Raw genomic sequence first — 25,085 nt, forward strand, 5'->3', positions numbered from 1 at the left:
AAAACAACTGACTAGATGCTATTGTTCACAGTAGCTGTTAATTCTAGTCTAGCGTATTATGTTGGTGTCAAAATAACATCAATATTTGAATTGTTGCTATTTGGTTCTTCGTAGAATTTATATTTTGTTTATGGGCTAAGAGATATCACAGGACAGGAATAATGAGTATTTGGTGAAGCTCTATGAGTCTGTTTTACTTTTCAGGGACCGGTCAACCTCTTCCCAGGTAAAAGCAATTGAACGGATTTGCCCTTTAGAATTAGATGTCAAGACGCTACAGGAATATACTAGTGTTATTAACTAGATTTATCGAAAAAGAATGTCCATTTAGAACAACTCAGTTAAAAGTTTAAGCAAAAAAATCTTTAAAATCGAGGTTCCGCTCTAGACTGTTTCCTCTTTGAAAACTTAATCAATCGTAACGAAATTTCAGAATCTGAATAACAATGAAATAATCTGTGTCGGATCATTTAGTTTTTTTGCTAATTGTTACCAATTTTGAATACCACACCTTTTTCCATAAGGCCGTTTTTGGAAATTTTCGATGGGCTCTAGCGTCTTTAAAACGGTCCGACACAGATAAAAATAATAATAATCTGTGTTGAAAAAATCATTGCTCTATCTTCAAAAACCAGGGAGGAAATAGTCGAGAGCGTTTGTATGGAGAATTGACCCCTCCTGTATCGTCTTAACCCTTTCGCTGACAATGCTCCGCCTGTCGACGTACTGTCACTGAAAATACATATACGGGTAGGTACATAGGTTGTATGTCCTTTCTGCGGCAGCGGCAGTAGTTAGGCTGTCGACGTAGTGTCAGCAAATGGGTTAATTAATTGCCAAGAGTGACACTGAAACTTGAGCAGTTAAACCAGTTTAATGTGTTCTGCTTACTCCGTTTAGGAATACAAGCGTGAGTTTATGTATGAGTATATATATGTATGTATAATGTTTGACGACGGAAATATTTTTTCATGTTGTTATTTTATATATCATTAAATACATAGGTACCGCACAATATAGCAGAGGTACAATAAACTTAAATGCTCAATTGCTCACATTTGTCGTTATAAAAACGTGTGAATTATTTTATTCACACCTAGTACTCGTAACTACGAATTGTTATCCCAATGACAAGTAATTTTATATTTGTAATACAGTACAACCACTGTGATCATTAGACACCCCAACAAACTTAAGCAACAATTTTATTGCAAAATACGTTTTTATGTCACTTACTTACTTCACTGGCTCGGCGCCCCAAAAAGGATCTTGGCCTCCAACACAAGAGATCGCCACTCTGCCCTATCCTGCGCCACTTCACACCGGTTGGGTACACCGAGTGCGGACTGGTCTTTCAGGGCTTCCTCGCACCAGCGATATCTGGGACGCCCACGCGGACGTTTTCCAACCGATTGTCCCACATATGCTCTTCTCACACCACGATCCTCTCCCATCCTTTCCAGATGGCCGAGCTAGCGGAGTCGTGTGGCTTTGTTCTCGCCAATTGTATTAGGCACCGCCATTAGTTCTTCCAGCTCCCTATTTTTCCTACGCCTCCAGGTTCCATCTCCCTCTTTGATTGGCCCTAGAATCTTCCGCTTTCTGTGTCAATGTCCAAGCTTCACACCATACATCTCATGTTTTTATGTTACAATTTCGATTTCTTTCAAACCTTTATTTACCAAGAGTGCCACTGAAACTTGAGTATTTTCATTTTCTCTGCCTTCTTTATGGGATATAGGCGAATACGTTATACGCATGTACGTTTTTATATTGAGGTTCCAATTTTTCATTCAATTCTGATGATGCGTCCTCCGCCAGAAAAGTCTGTATTTCATTTATTGCTTATCACTCTTATCAGTCATATCACCAAAGCTATAAAATTATTTGTATGGAGATATATATAATGTTATGGCTTTGACTGTACCTACATGTACAAGAATAATTTGCATTAAGCGGAAATTGGACTGCCTGGTCTATAGGTAACCAGTGTCACAGGCCAAACCCATGCAGCCAATATAATTGCTAGTTATTTCTACGAGTATATTGAATAGATATTCTTTCTGCAGGGCAATCATGGTCGCGCGATAAACGATAAAACATCGGGCCGTCCCTATCGCACTATTTGTAAGTGCGATAGGCAGAGATGCGATTTATTTGAAATAATTCTATTTAAAATGCAAATACAAAATGCAAAATACCTATTTTGTATTTTGCATTTAAATGCCTTTTAATAGAAAACATTTTGTATTTTATTTGAAATACTTTTTGAAATGTATTTTGCATTTTGAATATGCATTTCAAAATGCAAAATACTTTATGATTAAACTAGCGACCCGCCCCGGCTTCGCACGGTTACTATACCTACATGTAAACCTTCCTCTAGAATCACTCTATCTATTAAAAAAAAACCGCATCAAAATCCGTTGCGTAGTTTTAAAGATTTAAGCATACATAGGGACATAGGGACAGAGAAAGCGACTTTGTTTTATACTATGTAGTGATGATGATAGTGATAGTGAAGTGATTAAGTTTAGCCAACATTACCAGTCAAACAAAATGTGAACAAATGACGCTTGTATTGCCGAATTTGACCGATAGAGGCGCCTGCTAGCCATGCGCGCCTGACTGACTAGTGTCAATTTGACACTGTCAATGTCAAACGAAAACGAATATTATCTATGGAAAGCGACGCCACTGTCGCCGACGATTTAACGGATTTATTGTTTGCTGGACTGCTGGTGCTGAGTACTAATGACTGATTTTGATTTAATTACCTACCTACTTTTAAGTGTTGAGTTATTATTCCTATTGTAAAAATCCTAAGCTATAGAATGAAAATAAATAAAGAGCATTTAGGTGATATAGGTATGAAATATAAGAACTAGATGACAATCAACAAAATGGGGCTCCATGGCTCTCTTGGCATGGGGGCTCTCTTTTCGTTAGTCTAGTTTTTTTACATTATTTAAGTGAGCAGGTAAAAATAATACCTAAAAATAGTAGGCGATCAATAAATTCTGTTATGTTATTAATAAATAAATTAACATAACAATTTATTGATTGCCTACTGATAAATATGACCAAAATGTCATTCATTACTTTCATTAGGTGCCATGTTATTAGACGTTTTTGTTCGGCATTGTGACTCTATTTCTCATGATTATTAATACCGAAAATAAATGAAAATATCTGAGATTTGGTCAAAAGGTATTTTATTTTAAAAAAGTATTTTGAAAATACCTATTTTGTATTTAGCATTTGAAATACAAAACTCAAAACTATTTGGTATTTTGCATTTGAAATAGTAAATCTGAAAAGTATTTTGCATTTTGTATTTAAATGCTTTTTTAAAACCATTTTGTACATCTCTGGCGATAGGGACGATCAGATGTTTTATCATTTATCGCTCGACCATACTTGCCGGCCTGGTTCTACCACAAGCACAATAAAATATCAGGATTAACTATCGTTAGAGTATCTATATAGAAATAAAAATATAACGTTTACTTAATTCTAAAGAGTACGATGACCCTATGCGAGCAAACACTAATTTACTGCATATGTACTTACCTACCTATTTAGTCCATAATCATATTTTATTGTAGTGTTAACAGGACCACCACCCAAAGAAACCTACATTTTCTGAAAAGTTATAGACTCGGTTGTGTTTATGTGATCCAAATATACAAACTTTTTAGGAATTAATACTCAGTTATGTTACTATGATAAAATTAATTAGATAGGTAAGAATAGGGTTATAAATAGAAAAAAACCAAATGTTTTTTTTTTCAGAATTGTGAAAAAACCGAGCACCTTGGTTTTTTTTCTAAATATGTTTTTTTTTCAGATGAACAAATAATACGACAATAACGGTTTTTTGTGAGTTGTAACGTGTTTCAATAACAATAACGTAAATTTTAATTCAATTAACATTCAGTATACAAACGTTTATTGGGGAATCCCCGATGCTGCGTGGAGAGGCGGTGGTGTTGCCAACAGTAAAAAGTGATAACTACCAACTGCAGATTTCGTAAATGTTACTTTTATAAGACCAGAAATTAAAGTTATTTGATTAAATTCGTTTAATAGTTAACATTAAGACTATAAAACCGTATAAAAGTATTAACTTTTCAAATTTTGAGATTTCGTACTTTAGAAAAAAAACATACTCCAGAAAAAAACTGTTTTCTTTCACGGTTTTTCTCATGTTTTTTTTTCAAGCCAGAAAAAAAAACCGTTTTTTGGAACCCTAGGTAAGAACTAAAATTGTCTAGATATGAAGAAAGTAAGATCAGTGATCTGTGAAATGACATAGAATATAGTTTTAATTAAAGATTTTCATCATCCCAATTATACAGTAGTGTGCAGAAGCTTAATACCTACTTTCATATAATTATAAGATTGCATGACATCAAATGAAACGATAAAGCACTAAATTGCAGATAAAACTAGGTTTGATTGTCCGACTAAGCCGTGCTCCAATTGTCCACTCTTCTGCAGTTCAACATTGCATAATAGGCGCGCCGAGGCATTGGCAATGACAAAAGGTCACCTATTATTAAGTGCATAAATTTATTTTTATCAATGAAATTGCCACGCGCCAGTACCCCGGCTGTTTTGTGCTACTATTGGTTTTAATTACTTTTTTAACAACTGCCTTTGTCTTGGTGTAAAGGATAGGGGCGCTAGCCTTGTGGTGCGTTCTTTGTACGTTCCACCTTATTATTTGTTCTGTTTATATCAAGAAAGTAAAAGTTTGTTTTTGTTGTTTGTTTGTTACTGATTATTGTAAGCGATTTGGATGAAAGATCGATATACCTGGTCTACAAAAATATTAAATCATCAATGATAAATCTTTATTCTTTTATTTAGACACATTAGAATCCATTTAAAGAATAATGATACACTCCGATAAGATACTGCATATAGGCTACTTTTCTCCTAGTCAAATCAGCTTCTTTTTAAGAACTGTCAAAACGAATTTTAACGACTTGCTAATATGGAATTTATATGAAATCGAATTGAATGACGTCACGGTCAACTGAGTTACTTTATATATTTCTACCTGACTTATTAAATATAAATTGTTTTTAAAAATAACTTCTGTACATGTTTTTCTTATAATTATCTGATGGTTTATTTCGAGCATGGTATTTTTATTTTATATTAACTACAGTCAAGTTCCCTATTGAATAAAAATATTATTATTATAATCGATGTTAGGATATTCCTAGGCCATTTAAGGAAATCGTCGCTCTTAATCGTATCACTCGTATCGTATCTAGTTCTAGCAGATAAACACAGAGAAACGCAGCGGGAGTAATGGAGACCTTTGAGCCACATATGATACGGGACGAGTTGTTACTTATTTTTATTTTTGTTATTTAGTGTTACAGTGGCATTGACGAGTACCTGTCAGGCACTACTGGCACTAGATTTACTCACGGTTAACTTTAACTAAATGGTCAATAAGTCACAAGGACACAATCTTCGCTGCCCATACCTTTTGGATACGGATTACGGATTTGTCATAGGCATGACGGTTGTCATAGGCATTACCATTCGGCAACATCCCGTTGGTCACAAAAACTCGTAAAAACTGTTTAAAAAAACTGTCCGGCCGCCTTGAGCGCTAAGGCATCGCTCTCTCCAAGGCAAACGCCTCCATCCAAAAATATGTTAATATCTATAAAAGGATGGTCTGCTTTGTTCCGGACAATGAGAACAATATTTCTCAAGCACTGCTTACTTCCCCTTACATTGCCCCTGATCTTGAAATTTATTGTGCGCGAGTATGAATCCACGGATTGTTTCCTGTTAATGTTTTAATACTTTTGGCGAAGGTTTACTTTATTAGTCATAATTTGAGAATACTTTGCATAATTTGTGTAAAATTAGATCAAAAATACTTCACCAAATAATTGTAGCGTAGTGTGTTTCACATTATCTGATCCGATATCGGATGTCGGAAGGATTTCAATGCAAAAAATCCAAGATGGCGCGATATCGGATCGGATAATGTGAAAATGCACTTAAAGGTACTTTCCTCTATGAATAGACAGTTAGACACTTTTTCGATAACCGCACATTCAACATGTTTCTTGCGATATCTGTACCTCTGTAGCATATCTCACGCAGGAAATTAAATTAAAGGGTTTCTCCAAAGTAATTTAGTACCATTAGCTACCATATAGCCACCCGTTTTCTAGCAACTTCTAGTGACCGTGGAGGCAGATTTCATCACAACCGCTTCACCACTTTTTGCGGGAAAAGTGAAAACACCGCAATAAAACTTGTGGTCACTTTAATGAAACGGACAATTGCAACATACAACTTTATTAGTCAGTTAAAAATAGTGGCTTTGGTGCTTGGGAAACGCAAAATTTGAAAAAACTTTACACATTAAAGCCATTATCACAGGCAAGTCACGATAGTCTTAAGCCCCATATACGCTATTGGCACTAGTCCTTTAAGGCATTTTCTGCATTTTACAAAGTTTCCTTAACTGGATCGACAAAAAAACCTCGGATATACAAGAAGCCGATCGAATTAAACCAGACCTACGGCACACTTCGGACACCGGCGATCAAATATATGAAAGAGGCGCATTCCTAGCACACATTCTAAGCTCGTGTAGGTGCATGAACGCGTACTACGCTTGTATGAGTGAAATGTATAGGTCGACTGTTCCCGTTTTTGACAGGCGGTAATTGTGAGGTAACCGAGAGCGGGTGGGCGGCACTTTCAGCGGGGAGCGGGAGTGGCCATACTGTACGATAGTACTCTTTATTATACTGTGTAGTACAGTTTTTTAAGTGCTATCCTTTAGATTTAGATTTAATATCTCGTGACATGGCAACCTAACGAAGACGAAACACGAACAAAAAGGTATTTCTAATTTTAATGCTTTGTGGAGTTAAATGGAGGTGCTAAAGTAAGCCAAAGTTTAAAACTTACCAACGAGACAAAATATGAAAGCAGTGAAAGATCACACTATACATATTGTCTCTGTGATGTGTACTGCAAAGTGGTTCCGACTTCAAATTCGTTGACCCACTCAATACAACTGAACATCAGCGTATGCAGCTGCATACAAATTAGTGATGGAGACAAATTGTTAATTTTTTTTGTTGCAGAATGCGTGTGGCTTAAAGATTGACAGGAAAATATTCTTTGTGAACTAATTCGATGACATGCTGTTGTTTTGTGCGAGCAACGGTTTTGTAATTCAAATTTTTGAAAAGACTGAAGTCAAAAACATTTTTTTATTTACATTTTATATTGGAAAACGCCGTCTCTGGGTTGGGTAATATGCAAATCTACAGATTATGTAAAACCTTATTATTGGTTGAAACCCGAATTGCAAAATTCAGAATAGATTTAGTTCGTTATGACTTTTTTATTATTATTTTGTATTACATTACGCTTAACCGAAAGATCTCTAAAATAATCTGAATGTAATATCTCAATATGTAAATAAATAAAATAAAAAATATAAAATATGTGTCCCAGCAAAAATTAAAGGCCAAACCTATAACCTCGACCGAAGATTACCAACCCACGAGAAATTAAGACCGATTACGAAAATAGATTATAGTCTAAGTACCCATACCAGCATTGTCCGTACCTGTTGTACGTAACTAAGTACAATAGCGTTGGATAGTAATAACAATTTTCCGGCACACAATCAGGGCTATTCCGAAGAGTTAGAGAGTTTATTATGCCTCAACGGGACCAGTGTAGGTTATGTTCAAAACGAATGAGAAAGTAAAGCTTTTCAGTGTTGGCAAAAATATTTCCACGTGTTCAGCTGCTCTAGACGTCCAATTCTTACTCGTAACCAATGATAGTAAAATTTTGTTGGAATGTCGTAAAATCTGTAAATTTTTAGAGAAATGAGAATATTAGAATGATTAGAACAATATATTTTTAATGTTTCAAAGTTGTCGGTTAGCCTTCTGCGTATTCATTTAAAATTTATTTGTGTCAATAATTTAATATTTCTTGAAAATCATAAAACCATGGGGGTGGCGTCATGGCGTGTGAAGGTTTGTAGTTCAGAGCAACTAGTATCTACTAGTGTTGCTAAACTTAGATCTCAAGGATTAAGGTACAGCGGGGCAAACCCTCACTGGGGTGTAATTGTAACTGATATTTTTTTATTTATTACACTCTAAAATCGAGTTCCACATGTATCTATTAAATACGCGTGCCATATGTAACCGGTGGACACTCTATTTAATAATGCAAACATTGTAAAACATGCAAAAAATGGGCCTGTTACATTTACCCCCAGTCGAAATTTTCCCCGCTTTACCTAACAAGTAAACTGGTTTATGCGACGCGACTGTTCTGTTTGAAACAGTATTAGCAGAGCAGAGCACAAAAGCATGTATAGCGAACAGTACACGACATGCATTTCAGCGGATCCGATGATAAAACCGTTGCGTGAGAAACTTTAATAAATTGCGATGATGGCAACTATCGATTGGCATTTTATTGATTTGATAGAAAGCTTTATGGATATAAAAGTTAAATGTTCTTAATATTGCTTTTCATGTCGCCCATCGTTAAACTAAAGTACCTGACGATAAAATGGCGAATTAGTCTTATTTTAGTATATCGTAAACTGAAATAGATGTGAATGGAACCCGCATTTTCTGCTTATGCAGCTAACAACTTAACCACTATGCTACCCGGCTACGGTTAGTAACTGTCCCAAACTTTCTGTATTAGTAACATTGATCGTAGAGATAAGTTTGTTTTAGAACTTCACATCTAACTGCTGAAGTCACTCCCCTTCCTTTTTGTTAACTATGCAGGATATGCACTAGAGAATTGCGTGGCATCGGTGAATTAATCTTGTTTTTCTTTTTCAGCACCAGAACTCACTAAAGGAGAAGACTTCGGATACGATGGAAACATCGGTAAGTTGATTGTAGGTACCTACTTTTTATGATAAAAATTTTTCTAACCTCAAAATCAATAGAAATTATTTTTTTCTCATGACTTTCGGTGGTTCTTGTGGTATTTAGCTTAAAAATAATAATAGCGGTTAAGAGATTCGACTGTTACATAAGATATATTTGTATCCAATCGCATGTAATAATACTATTTGCGATTTCAGTAATGGTTAGCTAAGTAGGATCAAATAATTTAATCGGTCGATCAAATGCCGCAATGTAATGCAAGTCGCAAGCGATTATTAGTGATGTTTGGAGAGGTCACCACAACACTCACACTCTGGTTGTGTACCAACTAGTCACGGCCCAATTAGAACAATGCTTGATAAGTGCTGGAAATCAAGTGCTTGCAATATACCTATGTAACAGCATTTGTTTGAGGAAATGCAACTTTTGGCACTGTCAGATACCTACTCGTAATTAAGTAGGTATTGTATCGCTGTAACAACATCTTATAAGTATTGGGCCGTCAGTACCGTAATTAGATAAGTATTACGTACTTAGCTTAGACTTGGCAGTTATGACACCTTCAGACCAATGAAAGAAAACGCAGGCATTCGGAGGAAAATAGTTTAGAAGTGTGATCCATATTATGGATCCTTGACTAAATGGCGTGACAAAGGTTACTAGATCAATTATTAGTACTTAAAAATAATAGGACCCCTTATTAAATACCATCTAGATCACTGTATTTATTGAGTAATTTTTATAGAAGGGCTGAACTCCGTAATACTTAAAGTAGTTGAGTAAATACGACTCTTTAAATAGTTTAGATGAGGTAATGTAAAACATCATTAAGGTATTAAATATGAGTACATACATAGGTATAAACATGACAAAGAACGACAAGGCCTGGGCCCAGGCAACCTGGCAATGAAGAAAGAGGAGGCTGGAAATCCAATCAAGTGCCTCTACGACCCTGTCTCTAAATGCGAGCCTTAAAGTATGGTAAAGGTCGAGGTTGACTGGTAGAGAATGCTTTAAAGCATTAACTCTGCCTTTAGGTACTGCAAGATTTTTCTTCTGTGCAATAAGTAAAAATTAAATAAATAAATAATAAATAAAGCCTTACGGTTGAAATGTTTGTAAGTAATTTAATTTAGGCAGTCAACAAGGTTGTACAGTTAGTTTCTATGATTTATACTTTCCTGAAAAGGTTTTAGACAACCGACTGACTCACTATTGTTGGTCTGGGTGCGCAGCGAATGCGATAATTGTCAATTGTCCATGTCAATCAAAAAGATATGTATCTATTAGAACGACAGATGCAAACAATTGCGAATGTAATCCTGACTACATTCTGATTTGTAAATTTTCAAGTTAGTTATGGTACTTAATAATTCAGGTTTTAATTTTCAATATAAAACTTACAGTATCGTTAGCGAACGTTTCCGTTTGTTAAAAATGGATATGACATGGTAATAATATGTAATGTTCTGAAAGTGGTTCATCATTTTACTTTCCCTATCCACGAATGTTATTTTCTGACATTTATTTAAAACTTGGCTTATAAATTATTATCTTATTACCTAGGTCCAACCCACTGGGGCGAGCGCTACCGAGAGTGCACGGGCAAGCACCAGAGCCCGATCAACATCAACGTGCTTCGAGTAAAGCAGGTCACACTGCCCGATATCGAGTTCGTCGGCTTCGATGATTCCATCGACGACGTCCATGTTACCAATAATGGGCACACTGGTAAGGCTCGTCATTAACCGAGGGACACACTAGGGTCCGTAAGGCACTTCTTCACAGAGAGAACACACATGAGACCGATCAACATCAAAGTGCTGCAAGTGAAGTAGGTCACACTGCCTGACATCGAGTTTGTCGGCTTCGATGATTCCATCGACGACATCCACGTCACTAATAATGGGCTCACTGGTAAGGCACATCATTAACAGGGTACACGCTAGGGCCCGTAAGGCACTTACTCACAGAGAGAACACACATGAGACCGATCAACATCAAAGTGCTGCGAGTGAAGTCACACTGCCTGACATCGAGTTTGTCGGCTTCGATGATTCCATCGACGACGTCCACGTCACTAATAATGGGCTCACTGGTAAGTAGGGTTTGCAATCCGGATATTCGAATATCCGAATTATTCGAATATCCGCCAATATTTTTATCCGAAAATATTCGAATAATCCAAGTGAAATTATCCGGATAAACGGATAATTTCTATAAACATTATTTTTTATTTATAAGTAATATATTTAATAGATAGACGTCACTGAAACCAATTTCGATCAATTCTTAATACGGACAATGTTATTGCTAACAAGTCAACACCTATTTATCTTCAAAATCAAACTAATATTTACAAAACAAAGAAAGCATTCGTGGACAAGAAGTAAGCAGAATGCCTCACCCCACGCACTCAGTTCTTATCAAATATTCGATTAATTGGATGATTTAAAAAAACAGAAAAACGTTCAAGTATTATTTTTTAATATGAAAACGTTACCCCAACCTACTTTCATTACTGCTAATAGCTAACGTGAAGTTATCTGTAAAACCCTACTTAATAAGGGAGATTTATACCTAGATTTCCTGGTCCCTTGTTTTTTTGAAATTGAAATTTAGCGCCTCACTCCGAATTTAGCTGTTATCAGTTCCATGGCAATTTAGTACGCCAGAATTCCCTCCACTTCACTAAGAAATATAAGGCATTTTCCTTTTAAGTCCTTAGTTACATTCATACACAAAAATCGGTCTAATTACTACTTATACTTTGAAATCTTAGTCGATCTACTGATCAACTTGGAAACTAAAACCCATCAAATTGCTGCCGAGCAATTTGAGGCGTTTTGGATTTGAATATTTAAATAAGTTCGCCTTTGTACCTCCTCCTTCTTCATTTTTTTTAAATTTATGTCTTGTATATTTTATGTTGGTGGTACAATACTTATTTATCGCCTCTCCCCTTCCATTGGTACTTTGGTACCAGCCACTGTGCAACTTAGGTCTAAAATGATCCACACCTGGATAGGAAGTGTCTTCGACTAATTGGTCTTCTCTTTTTTTGGTTATTTTGTTTTTTAAGGAGTATACCTATGCTCAGTTGCTTATTCCTGTTCTAAGACCCTAACCAGGACGCTTTTGTTTAGAGCCTACGAAAAGAGTTTTCAACTTTTTATATTAAGTATCCGATCCGGTCCAAGATGGCATCTGGTATGGGCGTAGGCATTTATGCAAATGACTAGTGACTACAGTGGTAGTATCAGCATGGGCAATTATGCCACTGTCTTTTAAGCCGAGACATACGCAATAATTACCTGTGTACATAAGAATATAGTTAGACAAACCCAAGGAAAGAATATCTATATACTCAGCGACAGTCAGGCGGCACTCAAAGCCTTCACATCGCCCAGAGGTGACTCTTGACTGGTATTAAACGGCATCCAAGCTCTTAACAAAGCTTGGAAGGCAAAACAAGATGCAACTGGTATGGATACCGGGGCACGAAGGCTTCATTGGCAATGAAAATGCTGATGAACTTGCCAAGGCCTGGTCTGAAGACAACGTCACAAGGAACCATTAAAACGGCTATGAAGGACCATACAAAGGCTAATCACCAAAAAGAGTGGGATGTCCTGGTAGGTCTGAAGCATTCAAAGCTCTTTATGCGGAGGGTAGAAATTAGAATCTGGATGGAGCAAAAAGCTAGGAAAGCTAGGCAAAAGACAACTCCAAATTATAACGGGGGTGTTCACAGGCCATTACGGGATCAAAGGAATGTTGGCCAAGATGGGACACGCTGACTACACAGATTGTCGCATGTGCGGCGAAGAGGAAGAGACCGTCAGACATCTAATGTGTGAATGTCACGCCCTCGCCAGACAAAGAATGAAGAACTTTGGAGCAGGCTACCTAGTACCAAAGGACATCAGAGAGCTACCCATGAGCCTCATCATCCGATACGTGGAGATGGTCGAGAAGCTCCTGAATAGCTGAAGGATCTTAAGATCTAAGGGGTAATTGCACAAAAGATCCCGATGGGTCGAAGTGTATCCGGAAGGGCCCCGCAGATTTAAGATAAGATGAGTATCCGATCCGATCGAGCGAAGGACCGACTCCTATACATTCTCGAAATCATTCAAGGCGCCATCTTTGATTTTTGCCTTTGACATCCTTCCTATATCCGATATCGGAACGGATAATATGACAACGCTGTATCGCCTATAACCATCATCATATCCAATGATGTTGTCTCGTCTCACGTTCCACTCTACACAAGCCATCCTCTCTACCATCCATTTCCAAGGTAAAGGTGTTGTCAGAAAAACTTCTCGTTATACCTAACACCTAACTAATCACTACTACTGACTGTCTTATATCGACAGCTCACTATCTGATTGCAAGATTCTAGTCATAGAACTAAAGATAGAGAGCTAGGTGTGTTTTAATTTCTACAGTTTGCTGATTTACGCAAAAAATAAATAAAAATGTAGGTAAATTTTGCACTATGGCGCTCATCTATCTCAGGCGTTATCAATTCCACGCTTATACGCACCTGTAACATTAATTTTGTTCCATTTAATAAATTATCCGAAATTATCCGAATTATTCGAATATTCGAATAATAAAAATTGTATTATCCGAATTATTCGAATATTAAAAATCCGTCGGATAATGCAAACTCTACTGGTAAGGCACATCATTAACAGAGGGTACACGCTAGGGCCCGTAAGGCACTTCTTCACAGAGAGAACACACATGAGACCGATCAACATCAAAGTGCTGCAAGTGAAGTAGGTCACACTGCCTGACATCGAGTTTGTCGGCTTCGATGATTCCATCGACGACATCCACGTCACTAATAATGGGCTCACTGGTAAGGCACATCATTAACAGAGGGTACACGCTAGGGCCCGTAAGGCACTTACTCACAGAGAGAACACACATGAGACCGATCAACATCAAAGTGCTGCGAGTGAAGCCACACTGCCTGACATCGAGTTTGTCGGCTTCGATGATTCCATCGACGACGTCCACGTCACTAATAATGGGCACACTGGTAAGGCACATCATTAACAGAGGGTACACGCTAGGGCCCGTAAGGCACTTCCTCACAGAGAGAACGCACATGAGACCGATCAATATCAAAGTGCTGCGAGTAAAGCAAGTGACTCTGCCCGATATCGAGTTCGCCGGCTTCGATGATTCCATCGACGACGTCTATGTTACCAATAATGGGCACACTGGTAAGGCACGTCATTAACAGAGGCACACACTGCTCAAACACTGATCATTGTTTAAAGAAGCCAAATGTAAAGGCCAGACACATTTCGTCTTGGTGTTACTCGTTTACATTTACGGTAAATAGGTAATGTTATCAGGTTAAACCATCATAATATTCATACTGTGTCACCATATCATCACTTAATGTCAAATTGGTCATCTACAAATAATCAAAACATACCTATGTGAACAGGTCAACAAAATCTACATTTGTTCTTATTTTTATTTAGTGTTCCAATTTTCCAAATTGTTATCGTCTACCGATTATCGAAGCTAGATCCATTGATAGAGACAAGTTCTCTTTTGAAGTTAATTATTGACCTATATCATTTGTTTTTCTTTTTAATTTATTTCGCCATTTAATTTAACTAAAAAACTGGAGCTAACTTCCGTTGCACTTGTGAAACGTAAATTGCAGTGTAGTCAAGAATTTAGCGCCAAAGGCTAATTACCGAGGTAATTTAGCAATTTTAGCAACCAGTGGAATTACAGCTCTACACGAGCGAAACATGCCTTTCTGCACTCTACTTTTATGCATTTTATGAAGATTTAAGGTAAGGTACAGCAGGCCAATCTCGACTGGGGGGCAAATGTAACTGGTCCATTTTTTCCATGTTTTACAATGTTAACATTATTAAACAGAGTCCACTGGTTATATGTGGTAGGCGTGTTCAGTCGATACATGTAGAACTCAACATTATAGTGTACAATTGCCCCCCAGTCGAGATTTGCCCCGCTGTACCTTAACCTATATTTTTTTTAAATTTAGGGTTTTGCCGACCCCAGACGCCCTTAAATGAAAATGAAATATTTATTTTTGAAGTAGGCATATTACAATGCGCATATGAATGTCAAATCCAATTCCTCCGTCAAAACTTATCTACGCCGGCTCTAACCCTACGCCTCAGCCTCGAGAAGATTTCAGTCCCCCCTCGGTTGGGAGGGGGGTATCCACTATGAGACCGGCAAGAAACTCGGCGGACCACTTCTTTTCAAAACATTACAACTTATAATTAACATGCATTAAATAACAAGATACAATTTAATTTAAACCGGGGCGATGCCGGGATAACGCAAGGAGGTTAACCTTCAGTAAAGAAGGAAGCACTATAACGATGGTACTATCACGTAAACGATACAAAGTATTTGCGGTATCGATATAAAATTACACACACTTACAAGTGCAGGCGAAGTAGCGATATTTATCAGTTGCATGTAATTGATAGTGTGATAGTAAAGTATAATTCATTCAATGATCATATCAGTGAAACGAGGAGATTACTAAGAAAAGCGACCAATGAAAATTACAGGCTTATTACATACCTTTTATTTTTTTATTACATACCTAGTATACCTACGAGTACCTACATATCTAATCTAAACTGAATACTTTAGCTTTCTGATGTGACTAAATCTAAGGGCTGTTTTATACAGGTTTTTATTTTATATGGGTGTGCATTAGGAGGATATAATTACAGACTTAAATACCTGAACAGTGAACAACTTACCTACCTAGACTTATGTGCATAGGTAGATAAAGTTCGTCTGTCGGTTCTTGTATTCGATAATACGGCGTCAAAAAGGTTAAATGGTTATCTTTTGAGAGTTAATAGAGCCCGTGTTAAATAATTAGTCAGTAGAAACAGTAATAGACATAGTATTTATTTATCTAGGGGAGGAGGTATCTATTCTATTTACATGGTCTAAAATCATCATTAAATATTTTAACTTTTTATTTCAGTTCTGATAGAAGTGGACAACGAACCTCATCCCCGAGTACGCGGCGGTCCGCTAGAGGGCGACTACATCTTCAGCCAGATGCACTTCCATTGGGGCGATAACGACACCTTCGGCTCTGAGGACAAGATCAACCATAGAAGGTAACTGTCTTTGTCTCTCTTGTCAGTTTAGAGAACATGAACTATCCGTGAGTACGCGGCAATCCGCTAGAGGGCGACTACATCTTCAGCCAGATGCACTTCCATTAGGGGGATAACGACACCCTTGTTTCCGAGAACAAGAAGATCAACCATAGAAGGTAATTGTCTCTGTCTCTCTTACCAGTTCTGATAGAGATAGAACATAAGCTACCTTCTTAAGTACGTGGCGATCCGCTAGAGGGAGACTACATCTTCAGCTAGATGCACTTCCATTGGGCGATAACGACATCTTCGGCTCTGAGGACAAGATCAACCACAGAAGGTAACTGATGTCTCTGTCTTTCTTGCCAGTTGTGATAGAGATAGAACATAAGCTACCTTCTTGAGTACGCGGCGGTCCGCTAGAGGGAGACTACATCTTCAGCTAGATGCACTTCCATTGGGCGATAACGACATCTTCGGCTCTGAGGACAAGATCAACCACAGAAGGTAACTGATGTCTCTGTCTTTCTTGCCAGTTGTGATAGAGATAGAACATAAGCTACCTTCTTGAGTACGCGGCGGTCCGCTAGAGGGAGACTACATCTTCAGCTAGATGCACTTCCATTGGGCGATAACACAGACCAACCCCTATAGACATCTATTACAAGACGACTCGCGGTGGCCAGCCTTCCTAGTATTTGCACTGATATAAGCGCGGGCGCTCGCCATGCCCGATCAGTATCGACCAAGTAACAGACCCGAAAGCAGCGCGTGTTTTTCGCACAAAAAAATTGGAAAAGGGTATTTTGATGCCTTAAAGATGTCCACCTGTAGTGTGAAATGGTGTGGAAAGGTAACAAGAAGCTCAAATTTAAAAACAGACGGCATTACATTCCACAAATAAGTCATATTTATAATTTATTCAGAGCCGGCATAGGTCAACTTACATTGGCCACTTACGCGTCAGTAGAGGGACAGTCATACTTCTGTCCCTTTTCATCTGGCGCGACTGCCCGCCGTCCTTGAAACGGCCAATCACAGCGCGCTTAACACATTCCCCGCCCGCTCCTCGCACCCCAAACACTGGTGACTCGTATCGCGAACCAAATATACAAGACTGCCACTCTATAGGAGGTTCTCTGTGGGCGATAACGACACCTTCGGCTCTGAGGACAAGATCAACCACAGAAGGTAACTGATGTCTCTGTCTTTCTTGCCAGTTGTGATAGAGATATAACATAAGCTACCTTCTTGAGTACGCGGCGGTCCGCTAGAGGGAGACTACATCTTCAGCTAGATGCACTTCCATTGGGCGATAACGACATCTTCGGCTCTGAGGACAAGATCAACCACAGAAGGTAACTGATGTCTCTGTCTTTCTTGCCAGTTGTGATAGAGATAGAACATAAGCTACCTTTCTTGAGTACGCGGCGATCTAGAGGAGAATACATCTTCAGACAGATGCACTTCCATCAGGGCGATAATGACACCTTCGGCTCTGAGGTCAAGATCAACCACAGAAGGTATGTTTTCTGACGTCTCTGTCTCTCTTACCAGTTCTAATAGAGATAGAAGAAGAGATATATCAGTGAGTAGGTCCGTTACAGGGCGACTCTTTCTCCCTCTGTAGTTCTAATAGAAGTCGATTACCTATTGGTTTCGGAAAATTCCAATATTCGTTACATGCCTTTTAGATAGCGTTCCTTCTTGTACAAAGCTAGGAAGAAATTATTGTATGGATGCCTACATACACAGCTCGGCTGTCCTGTCTCCATTCTTGATGTTCCACTTAGAACTGAATACATAGCGGACCATATACCTGTTTGCCACCGATGTGGTGTAAAAAGTGTGGTCTGACTCGTGAGGACTCCCTACAAGAGTTTATCTTCATCCAGCAGTGTCTCTCACACCCCACCTGACTTTATATCGTTAAGAATTAGTTAAGAATAACAACCCACGTATTGTGTATGGAAGATATAGCGAACCGCATAGTATCGTGAGTGTTATATCGTGTTCCACGTTCATGCATAAATAGCCATACTTAGCCGCGTTGTTATAATAATTACTGTGGGTTCATGCTAATCGCCATTCCTTAGGTTAATCTCCATATTGTTCTGGTGTGATTAAAACAATACATAAAACATACGGGCAATTTATGTCATGTAGTCACATTAATGGTGGGTTGGTGTGAATTTATGAAATAACACCTGTGCATCATTTTCCGCAATAAATAACATCTGCCTTTATCAAAGAACTAGCTTTTGCTCGCAGCTTCGCTCGCGTTAATCTCGAAAATTGCGGAATGCTCCATACAAACTTCCACCCCCCATTTTAGGGAAGTGAGGGATTAGAAAAAGACAAAAAGTAGTCTTCAACTATCTCCACTTAAAAACAATACACTCTTGTTTTGGGGCAGTCGTGTAAAAAATCACGTCAATTCGTCGGTCCTTTTTGCCATGAAAGACGGACAAACAAACAGACACACCCACTTTCCCATTTATAATATTAAGTATGGATTGTTTAGAAAAGGTTAATGTCGATGTTGGCATTATTAATACCTTAACTGATAAATGTCGAAAAGTTACAAATAATAAATGCAATATTGTTAATTTTCAGTTTCCCCATGGAGCTACACATGGTGTTCTACAAAGACGAGTACCGCACCGCCAAGGAGGCAGTCAAACACAGCGATGGGCTTGCTGTGCTAGCTTTTTTCTACGAGGTAATATGATGAAGTCGGGTATAAAACAAATCAGTTAGGGCCAGCTAGGGTAACATAGACGTGGGGAAATCACCCCACCGTCTCAGTGCCCACGGTGGGGTGATTTCCCAAAGAGTCGGGTCCAAGTCTTGTTTGCTGGCGAGGTTGCGGACGAGTACTTCGGCGTGCCTGGCACCTCACCATAGCAAGGGGACGGCGACAGAGCTTGCGCGGATCCAGGGGGGGGTTCATGCCTAAGTTGGCCATAGAAATAGACCACGTGACCCTCCCCTGGGGCCTCGGGCCTTTACCACGTGACCCCCCCCCCTGGGCACAAAGCTGGATCCGCGCTTGCGACAGAGGAGTTTTAAAGAGTAACATCGACCACGAAAATAACGTAAGTCATTGCCTGCTGGATGAAATATCAGGAATTTTCGCCCGGGAGGTCATAGAAGCCTGTTCCTGGCTCGTGGTCTAATAACACATGACAACATTAAAATTCGATTATTCAATGAGCAGTGCCGTCAAGGAGACATCGTGTGCTGTCAAGAAAAGAAAATAAAGATCACATTGAGAACAATTGAAGCTATCAATCGAATCGAGAAGATTACATAATTATAACTAGCCAATATCTATGGGGAGAAAAGCTCGCGTGGTTAGTTAAATATGTAATAACATTTTTGTAATGGTCGAAATTGGGTTTTCAGTCATTGTAGGTACCTAAATCACTTTACGATTAAGCCTTTCAAGGCGATGAAACACATAAAGATCGTAAACATATAGCTCAAATAATCAACTGATTTGAGTTCATTAGGTTTTCCTAGAATGATAATTGAAAGTGCTTAAATCTAAGGACAAACAGTCGTGTTTTGAATGTAAGGTATTTATGCAATCGCGCCCTGCCTACATTAGAAGATAAAGAAATGCTTTTGTGCTAATTGAAGGCGATTAGTAGCAGGAAATACTTTGAATATTGCAGTTTAAATTATGGTATTTATTTATAAAGATGATTTTATTAATTTATTTTATCAGGCGTTAAGTGCTTCACGCTATCCTATTATTATTCAAGTACCTACCTAATTAAATTAATTACTATCGATACAACTTATTTCCTATTCCGCTAAACAATAAAGTGTTTGTAATTTAGAGGTTGTTCAATTTTAATTATGTACATGTAGTTATGTGATAATATACATGGGCCGTGGTATTATGGATTAGCACTACCTACATCATGTAGGTGATTTACCATGCGGCGATATCATGAACAAAAAGGCTATAACTAGTTAAGCCTTTTGGAAACGTTTCGCAAGCCCGTATCATAGAAAAATAAGTAAGATCTCTACAAGCGCTATCCATAGGTAAACTTTGTAAAATGTAACACTTATTAAACGTAGGTAATTCTCATCAAAAGTACAGTCTTCTCAAACCTCGCTTGTTAAAAAAGGATTTTCAACTATGCACGTATCGAGTGTTTACGTCTTATACCAGTCATACCCGCACTCAACTAAAGTCTAAAATCTAGCTCACTACACAGTACCTACAATCACGCAATTACTCAGGGACACTTGCACCAACGAAAATGGAGGGTTAACCCGAGGTTTAGCCCACCATTTTATATGGAATTTGACAGATGACTGCCCACTCACCCTGAGTTAAATGGACCACGGGTTAACCCTTCATTTTCGGTGGTGCAAGTAACCCTTTTATACCTCGTGTGTTCATAAGTTTTGAGACGAATTTAAAAAGTTGAATTTGAAATAAGAACATGCCACGAGCTTTTAATTTTAAAAAGGATATTTTCTCAAACATGCAATGAAATATTGTCTTTACGTTCCTTAAAATGGGCTGGGAAGTATCGCTTTTTGGGCGCAACAACTCGAGAGGACTGTAAAGGGATTTCATATTATTTTTCAGGCCTAGGCCTGCAAAGTAACTTTTTTTTATAAAATATTGAGACATTTTTTTTTATTTCATTGTATGTTTAATTTTAAAAAGGATATCCGGCCTCGCTCGCACGCTTTTATTTGATTATTTGTCATTCTTTATCGAGATGGCGGGAAAGAAACAGTTACGGTCAACGGTGATTTCGTTGTATGAAGCCGGTGCAAAACCTATGGAGATTTTCAATCAGATTAAAAGTATTGGAGCTAGTCGCAATTTTGTATATTATACCTTGAAGAGGTACAGGGACACCCAATCAATTGCTGATCGACCAAGAACCGGCCGTCCGCGATGGGTAAGGACTCCAGCAAATATTAAATTGAACAGGGAACGACTCCGTCGTAATCCGTGCCGCACACAGAAGAAAATGGCTCTTGAAACTAATATTTCACGTATATCGGTAAACAGAATTATTAAATATGATGTTAAAGTAAAGGCCTACAGTCGGAGAAAAGTTCATTATTTAAATGATCGCCTTCGAAAAATGCGGCGTGTTCGATGTCGGATGCTACTAAGGACACACGATCCTAAAAAAAATTATTCACTGATGAAAAAATATTTACAGTTGAAGAAAAATTTAACAGACAAAATAACAAAATCTATGCAAAAAGCTCGAAGGACATCCCGGCTAACGTGCGAAACGTCCAACGTACCCATCACCCTGCTAGCGTCATGGTATGGTGGGCCGTTTCGTATGGAGGTGTTACTCACAAAATTATCAGAATGACATACTAGAAAAAGTTGTAAAATCCTTACCTAGCACCTTATTCACTGGAAAAGACTGGATTTTCCAACAAGATTCTGCCCCGTTTCATAAAGCGAAATCTACCCAGAAGTGGCTAAAAGACAATTTACCCAGCTTTATTAGGACTGACGAATGGCCTTCGTCAAGCCCCGATTTAAACCCGTTGGATTATGCTTTGTGGACAGAGTTGGAGCTAAGAGCATGCTGAAAAATACATCCGAACCTTCAGTCCCTAAAACGCACGCTAGTTAGAGAATCGAAACGAATCCCCATAGAAAAGGTGCGTGCCGCTATTGACAGCCCGCTTAAAGGCCTGTATAAAAAAACGATTTAAAACATACATATAATATTATGTAGGTAGGCAAATGGGGCCTTCGGGCCTATATTTATTTCATTTTATTAAATTTTTCATATTTAAAAAAATCTGAAAACATACATATATTATGTAAGTAGGCAAATGGGTAGTAAATCATAGGATATAGAATGTTGCAAATTAGGGGTCCAACTTGAAGTATGAATGACTGCCCACTTTATGAAACACATTTCTACAAAAAAACTATTTTGCTTATAAAACCGTTAATCTTGGCCTAAAAAATCCGAAAAAAATATATGTGCAGGTAGCAAATAGGTAGTAAATCATAGTACATTCATTGTTGCAAATTAGGGGGTCCAACCTCGACATACTCAGTTTGGGCAGTCATCCTGACGTCAGAATGACTGCCCACTTTATGGAAGAAATCTCTAAAAATAATACTTTGCTCATAAAGTCGTTATTTTTTACCTAAAAAATTTGAAAAAAATATATGTGTAGGTAGCAAATAGGTAGTAAATCATAGTATATACATTGTTGCAAATTAGGGGGTCCAACCCCGACATACTCAGTTTGGGCAGTCATCCTGACGTCAGAATGACTGCCCACATTATTTTTGGAAAATCTTTTTTTTAACTTAGGTAGCAAATATGGTCAATATAGGTAGTAAATAGTAGCAAATATGTAGTAAATGCTGATGGTACTCCAACATCGATCTGCCACTTTGGTCAGTCATTCTGATGCACACAAAAACGAGGCGGTCATTTCGAGTAAATTTTTTTATTTATTAATTATTTACCTATTGTATATCGATAGTCCTATGTTTGACATATTACAATAAATTGTTTCAGTTTTTTTCTCGTCTCAAAACATATGAACACACGAGGTAGCTACTTTGACATAATTTCAAAATTTCACAAAAACTCACCTCTCGAATAATTCCAGCTCGACCGCCACCAGCACCCGGCCTACGACGACATAACATCTGCGCTGGCGAACGTCACGGAACCCCACGCTACCGTCGTCATGAGCAACCCCTTCTCGTTCCTCAACATTCTACCCTACGACCTCAGGCGATACTTCACGTATAGGGGATCGTTGACTACGCCGCCTTGCTCTGAGGTCGTCACTTGGCTGGACTTCGAGCAGCCTGTAAGGCTAGCTCATGAGCAGGTAACGGACCCCACTCTACTGTCCGCAAACCCTTTTCGTTCCTCAATATTCCCTACGACCTGCGACGGTACTTCACGTATACAGGCTCGTTGTAGTCACCGCCTTGCTCTGAGGTCGTCACTGGGCTCGATTTTGAGCAGCCTGCAAGGCTAGCTCATGAGCAGGTAAGAAACAATGCGCCACCGTCGTCATGAGCAACCCCTTCTCGTTACTCAACATTCTTCCCTACGACCTGCGGCGGTACTTCACGTATAGCGGCTCACTGACTACGCCGCCTTGCTCTGAAGTTGTCACTTGGTTGGACTTTGAACAGCCTGTGAGACTAGCTCATGAGCAGATAAGAAACTCATGAGCCACCCCTTCTCGTTCCTCAACATTCTTCTCTAAGACCTGCGGCGGTACTTCACGTATAGAGGCTCGTTGACTACGCCGCCTTGCTCTGAAGTTGCCACTTGGTTGGACTTTGAACAGCCTGTAAGGCTAGCGACCAGGTAAGGAACCACACACCACTGGAGTTATCAACCACACATCTCGTTCTTGAACATTCTTCCTTACAACCTTCGGCGGTACTTCACGCATAGAGGCTCACTGACTACGTCTTGTTCTGAAATTGTCATTTAGATAGACTTCGAGCAGCCTATGTAATCTAGCACTTGAGCAGATAAGGGAAGGGGGATGATCTGTACCTTCACGTAGTTATAAAGGGTATCGCTGACATACCTACGCACGCCTACGCGTACAGCATCTTGCTCTAAACGCATACTATCTCCGTTTTTATATGCATCAAATATTAACTTAAAATTGCATTATTATCGTTTTCAGATAGAGCTGTTCCGCGAGCTAAAATCAGCACACGGCAAGATCCGCCACAACTTCCGACCCATCCAGCCCATCGGAGACCGAGTCGTGTTCTACAACATTGACAACAACTACTTCAGCTACAATGAGTTGGACGACCCTAGCGAGGAAACCACTACGACGAGGCCTAGGAGGAGGGGAAAGGGGAACGGGGCGGGGAGTGCGAAACTGTTTTTGAGTTTGATGTTCCTTTCTAGTACTGTAATCATTGTGTTGTAAAATGTAGCCATCAAATTATTTGTTTTTACCATGTAGGAGACCTAACGCAGAAGTTGAGGGGAAAATATTGATGTCTCAAAAATGTAGATGGCGCTGTACAGCAAGCCTTGTGCGTTTCTTGTCAATGTCAACTAGCACTAGGAAAAATAGAAATATATGATAATTGTCAAGAGGGCGCTGTTATTCTGATGTATGGGGTGACAGTAACAGTTCGGTATAGTATGAAGATTACGGTCTAAAAATTTAAATTTTGAAAAAACCCCCGACCGTGACATAGTGGACCGATTTTCATGAAACATGGCTAAGAACACTCCCGACTAACTCAGCTTTCAAACAAAAAAAACTAAATCGAAATCGGTTTATCCGTTCGGGAGCTACGATGCCACAGACAGACACACACACACAGACAGACAGACAAACAGACGGACAGACAAGACTGACAAACAGACAGACAGACACACACACAGACAGACAGACAAACAGATAGACAGACAGACACACACACAGACAGACAGACAAACAGACAGACATACAGACACACACACAGACAGACAGACAAACAGACAGACAGACAGACACGTCAAACTTATAACACCCCGTCGTTTTTGCGTCGGGGGTTAAAAATAGTTCTAATGAAATTCCGCAACATGGCGCGTACTCATATATTTCTGGTCAGGCGTAACAATCTACTTCAACTGTCGAACAATATCTTTCTCCTATTGACACATTCATGGTTTCGCTATAATTATTGTTATACCTAATAATTTTCAGGACTGTTTTGTTACACGTCATATTTAAAAAATAATTTTATTTAATTTAGGTGTAGTGATCATTAAATTCAAATACTTAAAAAGTTATTTGGTCAGTCGTAAGACCGTCAATGATATGCCATGTGTAGATTTTCCATACAAGTCATTTTTAACACTTTTCAGCCATTATAGCCGACCTCATACTTATAAACAATATATTAAGTACATTTGTTGTAAAATGTGTGGTTTATTGTAACTTATTGTAATATTTGGCAATAATGCAGAGTTGAGTGACTAAAAAAACAATATATATA

At 38.6% G+C, this 25,085-nt stretch overlaps 1 protein-coding gene across 1 annotated transcript in view; it reads left to right on the plus strand.

Moving 5' to 3' along the window:
- The window catches only part of LOC125242562 (putative carbonic anhydrase 3), a 69,936-nt gene extending 45,773 nt beyond the window's left edge, over positions 1–24,163 (plus strand). Inside the window, exons 2-7 of the mRNA XM_048151330.1 lie at positions 8,883–8,930; positions 10,500–10,664; positions 15,955–16,093; positions 18,692–18,797; positions 22,718–22,945; positions 23,768–24,163. Of these exons, the coding sequence (XP_048007287.1) occupies positions 8,883–8,930; positions 10,500–10,664; positions 15,955–16,093; positions 18,692–18,797; positions 22,718–22,945; positions 23,768–24,022 (941 nt within the window). The 3' untranslated portion in view covers positions 24,023–24,163. The remainder of the gene's footprint in view (positions 1–8,882; positions 8,931–10,499; positions 10,665–15,954; positions 16,094–18,691; positions 18,798–22,717; positions 22,946–23,767) is intronic.
- Positions 24,164–25,085: the final 922 nt, after the last annotated feature.

The sequence above is a fragment of the Leguminivora glycinivorella genome, chromosome 3 (genome assembly GCF_023078275.1).
Source record: "Leguminivora glycinivorella isolate SPB_JAAS2020 chromosome 3, LegGlyc_1.1, whole genome shotgun sequence".
NCBI classification, from domain to species: domain Eukaryota; kingdom Metazoa; phylum Arthropoda; class Insecta; order Lepidoptera; family Tortricidae; genus Leguminivora; species Leguminivora glycinivorella.